Source organism: Coregonus lavaretus (assembly GCF_964263955.1).
Source record: "Coregonus lavaretus genome assembly, chromosome: 29".
NCBI classification, from domain to species: domain Eukaryota; kingdom Metazoa; phylum Chordata; class Actinopteri; order Salmoniformes; family Salmonidae; genus Coregonus; species Coregonus lavaretus.
In genome coordinates this window covers 32,116,430-32,133,595 of record NC_140016.1, presented here as the reverse complement: position 1 = coordinate 32,133,595, position 17,166 = coordinate 32,116,430, and the positions used below count along the sequence as shown (strand labels likewise).

General features: G+C 41.6%; 1 protein-coding gene across 1 annotated transcript in view; it reads right to left on the bottom strand.

The window, feature by feature from the left end:
• Positions 1-16,477, bottom strand: part of LOC311105097 (prominin-1-A-like) — a gene marked incomplete at its 5' end in the record, with an annotated part of 133,076 nt that extends 116,599 nt beyond the window's left edge. Inside the window, one exon of the mRNA XM_084147098.1 lies at positions 16,240-16,477. Coding sequence (XP_084003224.1) covers positions 16,240-16,477 — 238 coding nt within the window. The remainder of the gene's footprint in view (positions 1-16,239) is intronic.
• Between the last annotated feature and the right edge of the window lie 689 nt (positions 16,478-17,166).

Here is a 17,166-nt window from a genome sequence, read left to right as displayed (position 1 = left end):
TGGTGTCCTGAGAAGACCCAGCAGAGCTAAGGAAGGGGATCGCTGTGATTAGAAATGACCACAGATGATGCCCATTGCTGATGCCATCTGTGACAAGCTGACCAATCCCTGCCCCCCTTTCACATCCACAAAAACATAGGTATAAACATATTCATTTCATAACTGACATTTCAGACACAGTGCCTTGTAGTGCACTGTAGAAACATGAATGTTGATCTAAGCTATAATAGAACTAGAATTAGGCCCCTAATACCATCTGTACAACTCCAAGAGAGATAAACAGGATCGTTTTTAAACCCATTATCTGTTCTGGTTTAAATGCTAGGCTCATCTTCCATAGTATGCTGTATTTCAATGGCCAGGGTCTACTAAAATGTAACACTTTCTCCTTTCATGTGTTGAACCAAAATGTATTTTAGTCCTAGATACACTCAATACTGGGATTAAATGGAGCTGCGTCTCTCAGCGAAGCACCTCCAGCACAGTGGAAATATGGGTTGCTAAAACCGCAAAAGCACTGCAGTTGCCTTCCAACCCTGTCTCAGTTCACACTTTATATCAAACGAGTGCATGCAGACATACAATGCCTTCAGAAAGTATTCACACCCCTTGACTTTTTCCACATTTTGTTGTGTTACAAAGTGGGATTAAAATTGATTTAATTGTCAACGATCTACATAAAATACTCTGTAATGTCAAAGTAGAAGATAAAAAATAAAGAAATTAAAAAATTAAACACTAATATATATATATATTTTTTTTTTCTTAGGGGGTAGATCAGCTTTAATATTGCAGATAGATTGTAACTTCATCAATGTAATTGTCTGCATCACTTCCAATCCCCCATATGTTGTTTTTTCTCGCAAATATATATACAGTTGAAGTCAGAAGTTTACATACACTTAGGTTGGAGTCATTAAAACTTGTTTTTCAACCACTCCACAAAGTTCTTGTTAACAAACTATAGTTTTGGCAAGTCGGTTAGGACATCTACTTTGTGCATGACACAAGTCATTTTTTCAACAATTGTTTACAGACAGATTATTTCACTTACAATTCACTGTATCACAATTCCAGTGGGTCAGAAGTTTAAATACACTAAATTGACTGTGCCTTTAAACAGCTTGGAAAATTCCAGAAAATGATGTCATGGCTTTAGAAGCTTCTGATAGGCTCATTGACATCATTTGAGTCAATTGGAGGTGTACCTGTGGATGTATTTCAAGGCCTACCTTCAAACTCAGTGCCTCTTTGCTTGACATCATGGGAAAATCAAAAGAAATACGCCAAGACCTCAGAAAAAAGATTGTAGACCTCCACAAGTCTGGGTCATCCTCGGGAGAAATTTCCAAACGCCTGAAGGTACCATGTTCATCTGTACAAACAATAGTACACAAGTATAAACACCATGGGACCATGCAGCCGTCATACCGCTCAGGAAGGAGACGCATTCTGTCTCGTAGAGATGAATGTACTTTGGTGCGAAAAGTGCAAATCAATCCCAGAACAACATCAAAGGACCTTGTGAAGATGCTGGAGGAAACAGGTACAAAAGTATCTATATCCACAGTAAAACGAGTCCTATATCGACATAACCTGAAAGGCCGCTCAGCAAGGAAGAAGCCACTGCTCCAAAACCACCATAAAAAAGCCAGACTACAGTTTGCAACTGCACATGGGGACAAAGATCATACTTTTCAGTGAAATATCCTCTGGTCTAATGAAACAAAAATAGAACTGTTTGGCCATAATGACCATCGTTATGTTTGGAGGAAAAATGGGGATGCTTGCAAGCCGAAGAAAAACATCCCAACCGTGAAGCACGGGGGTAGCAGCATCATGCTGTGGGGGTGCTTTGCTGCAGGAGGGACTGGTGCACTTCACAAAATAGATGGCATCATGAGGAAGGAAAATTATGTGGATATATTGAAGCAACATCTCAAGACATCAGTCAGAAAGTTAAAGCTTGGTCGCAAATGGGTCTTCCAAATGGACAATGACCCCAAGCATGCTTCCAAAGTTGTGCCAAAATGGCTTAAGGACAACAAAGTCAAGGTATTGGAGTGGCCATCACAAAGCCCTGACCTCAATCCTATAGAACTTATTGTGGGAAGCTTGTGGAAGGCTAGCTGAAATGTTTGATCTAAGTTAAACAATTTAAAGGGAATGCTACCAAATGCAATGCTACCAAATACAAATTGAGTGTATGTAACAGACAGGGAATTTTTACTAGGATTAAATGTCAGGAATTGTGAAAAACTGAGTTTAAATGTATTTGGCTAAGGTGTACGTAAACTTCCAACTTCAACTGTATATATATATATATATATATATATATATATATATATATATATATATATATATATATATATATATATATATATATATATATATATATATATATATATATATATATACATACATACAGTGGGGGAAAAAAGTATTTAGTCAGCCACCAATTGTGCAAGTTCTCCCACTTAAAAAGATGAGAGAGGCCTGTAATTTTTATCATAGGTACATGTCAACTATGACAGACAAAATGAGAAGAAAAAATTCCAGGAAATCACATTGTAGGATTTTTAATGAATTTATTTGCCAATTATTGATGGAAAATAAGTATTTGGTCACCTACAAACAAGAAAGATTTCTGGCTCTCACAGACCTGTAACTTCTTCTTTAAGAGGCTCCTCTGTCCTCCACTCGTTACCTGTAATAATGGCACCTGTTTGAACTTGTTATCAGTATAAAAGACACCTGTCCACAACCTCAAACAGTCACACTCCAAACTCCACTATGGCCAAGACCAAAGAGCTGTCAAAGGACACCAGAAACAAAATTGTAGACCTGCACCAGGCTGGGAAGACTGAATCTGCAATAGGTAAGCAGCTTGGTTTGAAGAAATCAACTGTGGGAGCAATTATTAGGAAATGGAAGACATACAAGACCACTGATAATCTCCCTCGATCTGGGGCTCCACGCAAGATCTCACCCTGTGGGGTCAAAATGATCACAAGAACGGTGAGCAAAAATCCCAGAACCACACGGGGGGACCTAGTGAATGACCTGCAGAGAGCTGGGACCAAAGTAACAAAGCCTACCATCAGTAACACACTACGCCGCCAGGGACTCAAATCCTGCAGTGCCAGACGTGTCCTCCTGCTTAAGCCAGTACATGTCCAGGCCCGTCTGAAGTTTGCTAGAGTGCATTTGGATGATCCAGAAGAGGATTGGGAGAATGTCATATGGTCAGATGAAACCAAAATATAACTTTTTGGTAAAAACTCAACTCGTCGTGTTTGGAGGACAAAGAATGCTGAGTTGCATCCAAAGAACACCATACCTACTGTGAAGCATGGGGGTGGAAACATCATGCTTTGGGGCTGTTTTTTTGCAAAGGGACCAGGACGACTGATGTAAAGGAAAGAATGAATGGGGCCATGTATCGTGAGATTTTGAGTGAAAACCTCCTTCCATCAGCAAGGGCATTGAAGATGAAACGTGGCTGGGTCTTTCAGCATGACAATGATCCCAAACACACCGCCCGGGCAACGAAGGAGTGGCTTCGTAAGAAACATTTCAAGGTCCTGGAGTGGCCTAGCCAGTCTCAAGATCCCAACCCCATAGAAAATCTTTGGAGGGAGTTGAAAGTCCGTGTTTCCCAGTGACAGCCCCAAAACATCGCTGCTCTATCGGAGATCTGCATGGAGGAATGGGCCAAAATACCAGCAACAGTGTGTGAAAACCTTGTGAAGACTTACAGAAAACGTTTGACCTGTGTCATTGCCAACAAAGGGTATATAACAAAGTATTGAGAAACTTTTGTTATTGACCAAATACTTATTTTCCACCATAATTTGCAAATGAATTCATTAAAAATCCTACAATGTTATTTTCTGGATTTTTTTTTCTAATTTTGTCTGTCATAGTTGACGTGTACCTATGATGAAAATTACAGGCCTCTCTCATCTTTTTAAGTGGGAGAACTTGCACAATTGGTGGCTGACTAAATACTTTTTTCCCCACTGTACATGCATACATATACATATACAGTGGGGAGAACAAGTACACTGCCGATTTGCAGGTTTTCCTACTTACAAAGCATGTAAAGGTCTGTAATTTTTATCATAGGTACACTTCAACTGTGAGAGACGGAATCTAAAACAAAAATCCTAGAAAATCACATTGTATGAATTTTAAGTAATTAATTTGCATTTTATTGCATGACATAAGTATTTGATACATCAGAAAAGCATAACTTAATATTTGGTACAGAAACCTTTGTTTGCAATTACAGAGATCATACGTTTCCTGTAGGTCTTGACCAGGTTTGCACACACTGCAGCAGGGATTTTGGCCCACTCCTCCATACAGACCTTCTCCAGATCCTTCAGGTTTCGGGGCTGTCGCTGGGCAATACGGACTTTCAGCTCCCTCCAAAGATTTTCTATTGGGTTCAGGTCTGGAGACTGGCTAGGCCACTCCAGGACCTTGAGATGCTTCTTACGGAGCCACTCCTTAGTTGTCCTGGCTGTGTGTTTCGGGTCGTTGTCATGCTGGAAGACCCAGCCACGACCCATCTTCAATGCTCTTACTGAGGGAAGGAGGTTGTTGGCCAAGATCTCGCGATACATGGCCCTATCCATCCTCCCTTCAATACGGTGCAGTCATCCTGTCCCCTTTGCAGAAAAGCATCCCCAAAGAATGATGTTTCCACCTCCATGCTTCATGGTTGGGATGGTGTTCTTGGGGTTGTACTCATCCTTCTTCTTCCTCCAAACACGGCGAGTGGAGTTTAGACCAAAAAGCTCTATTTTTGTCTTATCAGACCACATGACCTTCTCCCATTCCTCCTCTGGATCATCCAGATGGTCATTGGCAAACTTCAGACGGGCCTGGACATGCGCTGGCTTGAGCAGGGGGACCTTCGTGCGCTGCAGGATTTTAATCCATGACAGCGTAGTGTGTTACTAATGGTTTTCTTTGAGACTGTGGTCCCAGCTCTCTTCAGGTCATTGACCAGGTCCTGCCGTGTATTTCTGGGCTGATCCCTCACCTTCCTCATGATCATTGATGCCCCACGAGGTGAGATCTTGCATGGAGCCCCAGACCGAGGGTGATTGACCATCATATTGAACTTCTTCCATTTTCTAATAATTGCGCCAACAGTTGTTGCCTTCTCACCAAGCTGCTTGCCTATTGTCCTGTAGCCCATCCCAGCCTTGTGCAGGTCTACAATTTTATCCCTGATGTCCTTACACAGCTCTCTGGTCTTGGCCATTGTGGAGAGGTTGGAGTCTGTTTGATTGAGTGTGTGGACAGGTGTCTTTTATACAAGTAACGAGTTCAAACAGGTGCAGTTAATACAGGTAATGAGTGGAGAACAGGAGGGCTTCTTAAAGAAAAACTAACAGGTCTGTGAGAGACGGAATTCTTACTGGTTGGTAGGTGATCAAATACTTATGTCATGCAATAAAATGCAAATTAATTACTTAAAAATCATACAATGTGATTTTCTAGGATTTTTGTTTTAGATTCCGTCTCTCACAGTTGAAGTGTACCTATGATCAAAATTACAGACCTCTACATGCTTTGTAAGTAGGAAAACCTGCAAAATCGGCACTGTATCAAATACATGTTCTCCCCACTGCACATACACATATACATATCCTTTAAAAATATATATTTCCCTTTATTACTTTCCAACCCCACCACCCCTTCCCTAAACTAGTGAACAACAATGCTTAGGCCTCTACTTCCAGCTTATACATACTATGTAAATTTATGGACACAGTCAATTTCACAATAATTCTATTTTGTTTGTTTTTACTCCTGAACTTCCTCTACCCTCAAACTCTCCGATCATTTTCACCTCTGTGAGTCTTTCTGGGTAAGTCTAAGAGCTTTGCACACCTGGATTGTACAATATTTGCACATAATTCTTTAAAAAAACGTGTCAAGCTCTATCAAGTTGCTTGTTGGTCATTGCTAGACAGCCATTGTCATGTCTTGCCATAGATTTTTAAGCCGATTTAAGTCAACTTTAACTAGGCCACTCAGGAACATTCAATGTTGTCTTGATAAGCAACTCCAGTGTATATTTGGCCTTGTGTTATAGGTTATTGCCCTGCTGAAAGGTGAATTAATCTCTGAGTGTCTGTTGGAAAGCAGACTGAACAAGGCTTTCCTCTATGATTTTGCCTGTGTTTAGCTCTATTCCGTTTCTTTTCATCCTAAAAAAACTCCCTTGCCGATGACAAGCATACCCATAACATGATGCAGCCACCAGCATTCTTGAAAATATGAAGAGTGGTACTCAGTAATGTGTTGTGTTGGATTTGTAACACTTTGTATTCAGGAGAAAAAGTTAATTTCTTTGCCACATTTTCTGCAGTATAAACAGGATGCATGTTTTGGATTTTTTTTATTTTGTACAGGATTCCTCTGTCATTTATGTTAGTATTGTGGAATAACTACAATGTTGTTGATCCATCCTCAGTTTTCTCCTATCACAGCCATTAAACTCTGTAACTGTTGGCTTCATGGTGAAATCCCTGAGCAGTTTCCTTCCTCTCTGGCAACTGACTTAGGAAGGATGCCTGTATCTTTGTAGTGACTGGGTGTATTGACACACCATCCAAAATGTAAAATAATAACTGCATCATGCTCAATGTCAGCTTTTTTTTTTTTTACCCATCTACCAATAGGTGCCCTTCTTTGCGAACCGTAGGAAAACATCCATGGTCTTTGGTTGAATCTGTGCTTGAAATTCACTGCTCGTCTTAGGGTACAGAGATGGGGTAGTCGTTTAAACACTATTAGTGTACAAAGTGTGAGTCCATGCAACGTATTATGACTTGTTAAGCACATTTTTACTCCTGAACTTATTTAGGCTTGCCATATCAAAAGGGTTGAATAGTTTTTGACTCAAGTTATTTAAGCTTTTCATTTTTTATTAATTTTTAAACATTTCTAAAAACATAATTTGACATTATGGGGTATTGTGTGTAGATCAGTGACACAAAATCTCAATTGAATCCATTTTAAATTCAGGCTGTAAGTCAACAAAATTTTGAAAAAGTCAAGGGAAAGTATTCAGACCCCTTGACTTTTTCCACATTTTGTTATGTTACAGCCTTATTCTAAAATTGATTAAATAGTTTTTTCCCCCCTCATCAATCTACATAAATCCCCATAATAACAAAGCAAAAACAGGTTTTTAGAAATTTTTGCACATTCATAAAAATAAAAAAACGAAAATATCACATTTACATAGGTTTTCAGACCCTTTACTCAGTACTTTGTTGTAGCACCTTTGGCAACAATTACAGCCTTCAAGTCTTCTTGGGTATGACGCTATAAGCTTGGCACACCTGTATTTGGGGAGTTTCTCCCATTCTTCTCTGCAGATCCTCTCAAGCTCTGTCAGGTTGGATGGGGAACATCGCTGCACAGCTATTTTAAGGTCTCTCCAGAGATATTAGATTGGGTTCTGGCTGGGCCACTCAAGGACATTCAGAGCCTTGTCCCGAAGCCACTCCTGCGTTGTCTTGGCTGTGTGCTTAGGGTCATTGTCCTGTTGGAAGGTGAACGTTCGCCGCAGTTAATCTTTGCTCCGTTTATCTTTGCCTTGATCCTGACTAGTCTCCCAGTCCCTGCCGCTGAAAAACACCCTCACGGCATGATGATGCCACCACCATGCTTCACCGTAGGGATGGTGCCACGTTCCCTCCAGATGTGACGCTTGGCATTCAGGCCAAACGGTTCAATCTTGGTTTCATCAGACCAGAGAATCTTGTTTCTCATGGTCTGAGGGTCTTTAGGTGCCTTTTGGAAGGTTCTCCCATTTCCACAGAGGAACTCTGTCAGAGTGACCATCGGATTCTTGGTCACCTCCCTGACCAAGGCCCTTCTCCCCCAATTGCTTAGTTTGGCCAAGCGGCCAGCTCTAGGAAGTGTCTTGGTGGTTCCAAACTTCTTCCATTTAAGAATGATGAAAGCCACTGTGTTCTTGGGGACCTTCACTGCTGCAGGAGTTTTTTGTTACCCTTCCCCAGATCTGTGCCTCGACACAATCCTGTCTCGGAGCTCTACGGACAATTCCTTCAACCTCATGGCTTGTTTTTTTCTCTGACATGCACTGTCAACTGTGGGACCTTATATAGACAGGTGTGTGCCTTTCCAAATCATGTTCAATCAATTGAATTTACCACAGGTGGACTCCAATCAAGTTGTAGAAACATCTCAAGGATGATCAATGGAAACAGGATCCACCTGAGGTCAATTTCGAGTCTCATCGCAAAGGGTATGAATACTTATGTAATTAAGGTATTTCTGTTTTTTGTGCAAACATTTCTCAAAAACATGTTTTTGCTTTGTCATAATGGGGTATTGTGTGTAGATTCCTGAGGATTTGTTTTAATTTAATCAATTTTAGAATAAGGCTGTAACGTAGCAAAATGTGGAAAAAGTCAAGGGATCTGAATACTTTCCAAAGGCACTGTATGTAGAGCAAAATTAGGGAAATTAAAATACATCGGCTACACTGCCTGCTGGTGTGTGTGTTTCCCTGGCAACTGTTTCTAGCCAAATTGCTGTGTCCAGTCCACGGAGTCAATATTACACCTGTCATAGCTACTTCTGGGAGAGGGGATTGCAAACATACGTGGCGAATTGAGCCGTTAATGAGAAAATTTGTCACAGAGCACTTTCCAACCAGGATTCATGGCTGTAGTTAGCATAATCCCCCTAGCCTAGTCTCACACCAACAGACTCAAAATGACAGTAGAAACTGCATAAGACGATGTAATTCACATCTTGTCTTAAGTTTAATGACTTATGTTACATAACAGTTCTATTAAAATAAGTCAAATGGTTTGAAATGACAGCAAATGGAGGCACCTATGGGATGACAGAAATTTGACAACATGAATGAGCCATTTACTGTACAGGTTCTATTGCTGTGTGGTTATGTGTGGGTGTTGTGCATGTGTATGTGTATGGCCATATGTGTCAGATAGCACTGTGGTTGCATGAGTGTGTGGAAGTGATAGACGAGGTCCTCTGTAGCTCAGCTGGTAGAGCACGGCGCTTGTAACGCCAGGGTAGTGGGTTCGATCCCCGCGACCACCCATACACAAAAATATATGCACGCATGACTGTAAGTCGCTTTGGATAAAAGTGTCTGCTAAGTGGCATATTATGAAGTTGACAACTGTTGCTAGATTGCTAATAACAGCTCTTACAGATTGGTGGGTAGTGGAGAAAAGCTGTCATTAACAACTGAATGGTAACATCTTGCAGTTCAGCTGTGTGATGTCGGCTACTCCATAAATCACAACAAAATGATGAATGTTGTGGACCTAAGCCTAATCGTCTCTTACAGTTGTCATGGCACCAGTTTGTAATGATGTAACCAAGAGAAAAGACTGTGCCACAGACATGATGGTTTACTCTAATGTGCTATCATTACTTAGGTGTGGTGGGCTCGATCCCAATCACTACGTAAAATGGCCTGTTTCCGAGTGTGTACATGTAAGTCAGAATATCTTTAATGTTAAGAAGCATTATTGAGAAGTCAGAATAAAAACAGAGCTTGACCAGTCTTGATTTGTCGGCTCTGGGAGGTCATGGATGTTTACCCACGCTAATAGCCTCTAACACCTTGTCTATTGTCCTCAAATCAAACTTCATTTCAAACTTTATTTGAAGTGCATTTAAAATAGCAACACACTTAAAACAATCAAATGAAAAAAAGGCACGCCAATAAAATATATCAAATGTGACCGACCGGCTCGATTCGGTCTTATGTAGCAAAGCTAACTGGCTAACTTTGGCTACTTCCAGACACAAATGAGAGAACATATCACTTTTTTTCTTTTTCTCTGCATTGTTGCAAAATAACCTTTAAGTAAGCATTTCACTGTTAGTCTACACCTGTTGTTTGTGCGTCATCTGCCAAACATCTATAGTTTGGAAGGGGATCAACTCTTACAAGTGCAGCAAGGATGTCTTTTTTTCCGTTGTGGGCTTGGATTAGTTTCAGACCAATTTGTGTAATAGCCCTTGGTAACTGTTGGGTGTTTTAAGAGGGAGTGGCCTTACCTGTCTTCCCTGACTATTTAAGGAGCCTAACTTGGCCCCAGTCTTAGTGCGTCATCTATAGTTTGGAAGGGGATCAACTCTTACAAGAGCAACAAGTACATTTTTGGATTCAATAAGTAGCTGTTGGTATAGGGCAATTTAATTTAAGTGCTGTCTTTTACCTAGTAGCCTACGCACTGTCTGATTGCTCAGTACTTGTGGACTTGGATTAGTTTTAGGCCTACTTGTGTAACAGTCTTGCTAATTTGTAGGTGTGTTGTATCAGTGCTGGGAGGTCTGTATTCACCTCTGCTAGGAATTTAGTGCTAGTACTTCAGTCTCCCCTGTTTTTTCAGCGACAACTGTAAGCAGCGGTATTGTCAAGTGGTGGTGTTGTCGCCGAAACAAAGACGTTGTTCTGCCGAGTTGTTCGAGGAAGGCTCCCACCACTCTCTCACTTGAGTATCTTACCTAGTTCTTTTCTGATTATATAATTTTGCTCTTTTGCAGCTTTGGCAAGTTTGTGTGTTTCCCATTCCAGTTTACTCCTCTCCCTGTAGGTTTTACAGACCCGTGGCTGTAATCCTTCTAATTTATTGTACCCTGCGCGCACCACCCATGTAGTATTCCTAGTCTCTGGTAGCGTTTGGAACTCATCTCAGCCTATGAGTTAATCTCAGTCTGTTGCCCTTCAGTCCCCAGACTTTTTGGCCGTGACGGAGACATGGTTTTCCCAAGAAAACACTGCTACTCCAGCTGCTCTCTCTTCATCTGACTATGTGTTCTCTCATAGTCTGAGAGCATCTGGTCATCGCGGCGGTGGCACAGGGCTACTCATTTCTCCTACGTGGATTTTGTATTTCCCCCCTCTCTCACCTGTCTATCTCCTCATTTGAATTCCATGCTGTCACTGTCACTTGTCCACTTAAACTTAACATTGTTGTCATCTATCGCCCACCAGGTGTGGTTGAAGAGTTCCTCAATGAGCTTGACACCTTGATAAATTCCTCCCGGCGCCTGACTTCAATTTATTTATTTCCACCTCTTTCTTTCCACTCCTTTCATCTTTTGACAACACCCTTTCTCAGTCACAAGGCAGGCAATACGCTTGATCTTATCTTCACTAGAGGCTGTTCGCCTACTAATCTCACTGCAACCCCTCTCCATGTCTTTGATCACTACTTTGTTTCCCTTTCTCTCCATCTCTCCTCCAACCCTACCCACTCAGCCCCTACCCAATCATAAGATAATTTTGCTCTCTCTCCTCTTCTATCCTATCCTCTCTTCCTTCTACTAAATCCTTCTCCCTCCTGTCTCCTGACTCTGCCTCTTCGACCCTACTCTCCTCCCTTTCTGCATCCTTTGACTCTCACTGTCCCTTTTCCTCCCAGCCGACCTTCCCCTCCCGCTACGTGGCTGAGTGACTCACTGCATGCTAACAGAATAGGGCTGCGGGCAGCTGAGCGGAAATGGAGGAAATCTAAACTTCCGGAGGACCTATCATCCTTTCAATCCCTCCTCTCTACCTTCTCTTCCTCTGTATCCGCTGCTAAAGCCGCTTTCTATCACTCTAAATTTCAAGCTTCTGCCTCCAACCCTGGGAAACTCTTATCCACTTTCTCCTCCCTCCTTAATTCTTGACCTCCTCCCCCTCCCTCTCTGCGGATGACCTTGTTAACAACTTTGAAAAAAAGGTTAACGACATCCACAACTCTTTCACTCAGCCTACTGTGTCCACTGGTTCCAGTCACACATAACTACCCTAAGCCTTGACCTCTTTCTCCCCTCTTTCCAGATGAACCCTAACCCAGATGAAATCCTGCGACTAGTGATGTCCAGCCACCCGACAACCTGCCCACTTAACCCCATCCCCTCCTCCCTTTTCCAGACCATCTCTGGTGACCTCCCATTCCTCACTTCCCTCATCAACTCATCCCTGACCCATGGTTGCGGCCCCTCTGACTTCAAGATGGCCAGAGTCGCTCCCCTCCTCAGGAAATCAACACTTGACCCCTCTGACGTCAAACTACAGACCAGTATCCTTTCTTTCTTTTCTTTCCAAAACACTTGAGCGTGCTGTCTCTGACCAATTCTATTGTTATCTCTCTCAGAACAATCTTCTTGACCCTAACCAGTCAGACTTCAAGGCGGCTCACTCAACTGAGACCACTCTCCTCTGTGTCACGGAGGCTCTACGCTCTGCCAAAACTGACTCTCTCTCCTCTGTTCTCATTGACACTCAACTACTTTTCTCCTTCCCCCTTCTGACACTGAGGTGGAGACACGCATCACTGCGTTCCTGGCAGACATCTCAGCTTGGATGTCGGCCCACCACCTCAAGCTCCATCTCGCATCATCTTCAAGACCCTGGTGCTTGCCTAAGGAGCAGCAAGGGGAACAGCACCTCCTTACCTTCAGGCTATTCTCAAACCCTACATCCCAACCAGAGCACTCTGTTCCGCCACCTCTGGTCTCTTAGCCCTCTGACCCCTGCGGCAAGCCAGTTACCACTCAGCCCAGTCAAAACTCTTCTCTGTTCTGGCTGGGCGATATGGCCAAAATATCATATCACAGTATTTTATTTTTTTTTACTGTATGACGTATTTTATGTTTTTTAATAATAAAAGTTCTAAATTTGCTTTGAGTAGTGTGTCACCCTACGGTGGCAATACATACATTCTAAGTGATTTCAATGGGGCTTTTTCCATTCTGATTGTTTTATACTGTTCAATTAAACTTAAGCCTAAAATACTTTCCTGCATTTCCATCAATTTCTGCATTTCCTGCACTCATTTTAGATAATTGCCACACTGCCACGTAGGGCTGCACAATATGTGCAAAAAAACGAGGCCTTATTTTTTACCAAATGTTGTAATTGCAATTTTACTTGCGATTTAGAAGAAAACACTTGGGTGAACTGTTGGAATCATGGAAATAGGATGTTTATTCTATAGTTAGAATATAAATAATAGTTGGCACTTTGAATACAGTGTTTGACATGACAACGAATGAAAATGGCAGGGAGGCGTTATTGTGACAGGTTAGGAACCAAAGTGATGGTCAGTTTCCTAGGGGACCCTATAATCTTTGGCTACATTAAATATTTCTTCATGTAGCCAACATATTAATGCTTCGCTTATTCCTCTTTGATTTAGAAGATACTGTTGCACAAACAACATGCTGATTTAGGCCTACACCAGCACTAGTATCAGGCTGTATTAGCTAGCTACGTTTGCTCTGACTCAATACATGTATTAGCTAGCTAGCCAGCTAACTAGCGATTAGCATTAGCGGGTAACACAATTTAGCTCAAACGTGCTAAGAAAAGACAAACTAGCTGTTTTCAGATGAAAGAAACAAACGAATAGTGAAATTATAGAACGCTTGTGGATTTATATTAAGAAGCAAAGTGGAAACAACATCGTTGTCATCAACATTATTGCATGTGCTGCATTGACCATGCAGACTGAACGCAAGTGTCTTGTGGTCAAGCAACAACAAATGTGCTCCTTGAGTGACAGGGGGTGGGGCTAGGTCTGTGTGGAAAGCGGCATAGAGAGAGCAGAGACGGATGACTCAAGTAGCGGTGTAAAGTATAAAAATGCACGTTACACATGGCACATCACATTTAACAAACCAACCATTCAAATAAAACCCAAACCGGTCCATGCATCAACACCGGTATATAGTAAAATACAGTATACCGCCCAGCCCTAACCCCAATGGTGGAACAAGCATCCCCCTAAAGTCGGGACAGCAGAGTCCCTGCCCATCTTTCGAAAACATCTGAAACCCTACCTCTTTGAAGAGTATCTTCCTCTCTTTTCCCACTAGCACTGACTTTGCTGATAAATACTTTGTTGGGGGAAAATGTACATGATACAATTGTGATGTGTTGTTGTCTCACCTAGCTATCTTAAGATGAATGCACAAATTGTAAATCGCTCTGGATAAGAGCTTGTAAATTACTAAAATATTAAAATGTAAATGTTTATGAGGCAAATACAAAGTATTTGACCAAATACTTTTCACAAACTCTTCACACCTGCTTCTCAACTTTTTGCACCGACTCCCACTCACCCACCATTACATACTGTATACACACACACAGAACATTACCCTCTTGTTTTTACTACCCTTTATAACTTTTTTTTATACAAATGTCTTGATATTGTGTATTTTTACTATAAATGTGTATTGATTGCAATTTTTTTGTTTTGTTATTTCATTACTTATTTTTTGGCAGGGTGTTTGGGGGCAATACAGTGCAATTGTATTTGAATTGTTTATTTATTTAACTGATTTCATTACTTATTTTTTGGGGCAATGGTGAGGTGTGAGTGTCAGGATAACTTAGTGGCATGTATCAGGCTGGACACATTGGCAGTCAGGATCTCTAGTATCCACCGAGTGTTGTTAACACCCCATGGTTCCTCTTATCCCACTGTCGGTGGAGAAACTAGCTTTTGAGTGTTTAGCGATAAAACACTTAAGTTCTTCCGACTGGCATGGAAGTGGCTAGAGTCTGTAAGGATAATTAGAAGTCTGAAACTAGGGGTTTTGGTGCAATGCACCTACCTGTAGTTCTGTTGCCTCCCACCTGAACTAATTATTTGGCCTCTATTGGTTTCAAATGGGATATTTTGGGAGTTTACAGCACTGATTGTTGATTTGGGGGCCGTGGCGCACCAATAAATTCATTTAAGGGAACAGGTATTTAATACATTTTAGATGAATGCATTAAGAAATCAGATGTGGTCCAATAGGCTTAATTTTTCTTTGAAAATGGTCCACTGTAGTATGATGATTTATGGCAGTCACAGTGTTATGGAGATGCATTAGGGGTTGGTACAGTGTAGCCCTGAAAGTCCCACAGGGTTTCTCCAAAACAGCCTGTCCCTTCCAATCAAAATAGGCCTGACAGATCACTGGATTATCATGCTAAATCTCCATGTGTGCATTTTAATGTCCCAATTAATTGGCAGACATATGACTATACAGCTGAGGCTATCTGGTTTATATTAAGCATAGGAAACATTTTTTATAATAATGAAACCCCCTACAGTAATATGGTTGGATGTCTAAAATGTATTGTCTAATAATAATAATTGTCTAATAATGGTCATATAATTAATTTCGGTGTAAGAAAATGTAGCATTCATGGAACATTTTTAATGCACTGTCCAGAAGAATTGCTATAGCCAGTTTTTACAATACAAACCCCACTATCTCTAACATGGGATTTCAACTTGTGTAATAGAACCCAACAATGATATCCAATGAACAAATTGAACATCCATTGTGTAAGTGAGTTTGAGCCATATATCAACTAATGCCTCTGACAACCCTTGAAACTAAAAGCACAGCAACATATGGCATTCCAGATTATGGGATTACCTAGTTAAATCTGTGACACAGGGAGGCACTCCTAATCTCCAGATTTACCAATTGATTATGAACACAGAGATGGGGTAGTCTTGTCTACCAACCCCTCAATTCAAGGTTCCACCCAATACTTACTTTAAATACACCTTATTTGAGTATATGGAAAGTTAGGCCTAATTGCATTAAATTGGATCAACGGTCCACCGTTCAACCCATTTCATCCCCATTGGCGCTTGGAATTTTCTCGTGGATTGTGTGCCCAGACTGTTTAGTGACCAGTGACCACATGATTCACACAGTCAGCAAGGGGTCGGTTTAATTGTAATTATACTGACACAGGCAGTACACCATAGGCAAAATACTCCCTTCAAGTAGACTGTCGGCTGTGGACACATACATGTGCATGGGTACATTAAAAGCACAACAAGAATGTAGAAATATGATGCAAATAAACACAATTTTACGCATTGGATGGGCATGTTTTGCATAAACCAGTGACATATTCACAGCTGCCAAATAAAAGGTCAAATGTTTTCTGCGATGATTTGAACATCTCGGCACGCATGTGTCATACAGAATATTTTATCTTGCCATTGCCAAACTTTGCAAACGACAATGACAGTGTTGACGCTAACGCTAGGAGTAAGTGCTTCACTGCGCGGCACTTATAATGAGTTGGAGCTAGCTAGCTAGTTACCTACGGTGTAATTCTTATGACATTTTATGGGACAGCTCAATGGTCATCAAAACAACATTGCACTAACGATGACTTACCTTCGGGGAACGGGTTGGGCTGCACGACGTATAGAAAAGCGTGCACCATGTGGAACAGTATCCCTATTACTCCAGGTTCGTAATAGGCGAGGGTTTGGTAAACTCCCTGAGGCACATAGCCAAAATCCAACTTCCCCGACCGTGGCTGACTTCGGCGCTCCGGCTCCGTTTCTTCTTGCTGGAGTTCACTGGACGTTAATAGTCCCCAAAAGAGGAGAAGAAGACCGGTTTTCCACATCGTCCCAAGATACTGTCAGCTCAATGTAAGGGGTTAAAATAGGCTGTACAGGGGAGATGGTACTAAAATGTCACTAGGTCCGTATCTCTACTACAATGTGGAAATAAATGGGAAGGGTTGAGCAGTGGGACTGCAGGTTTTATGTCCTGCTGTCCGGGGAAGGATTCGTGATTATCATCGTTCCCACGGTCAGTGGCTCCTCATATGGACGCAAACCGGGTGTTTCTTTTCTCCGGTCCTCCAACCGCTCAGTTCCTCAGAGATGAGATCGACTGCCAAATTGTCTGGAGTATCTGTGCAGTGTCCTAGAGTCGGGGGAAGGGTTGGATGGCTGCGCGAGAGAATGCGCGCGCATTCACTCTACTTGCTGTGTGAGCCCCGGGAAGGGGCAGACTGGGACAATAATTCGGCCCTGGCATTTCCTCTTCTTCGATGAGGTTTAACAGCGGTTGACATCCAATTTGTTGCATTACCGCCACCTACTAGACTGGTGTACAACTCCCTTATATTTTGCTTGAAAAATAAAATAAAATTAAGAAATACCCTACCATCTAACACTACACTCACAAATTCAAAATTATTATTAATAATTAACACCACCCACTCCACTATTTAAATATATTCATTCCTACCTCATGCCCTCAACCTGAGATGATGGGACATCATCACTTAACACTCCCTGTAACTCT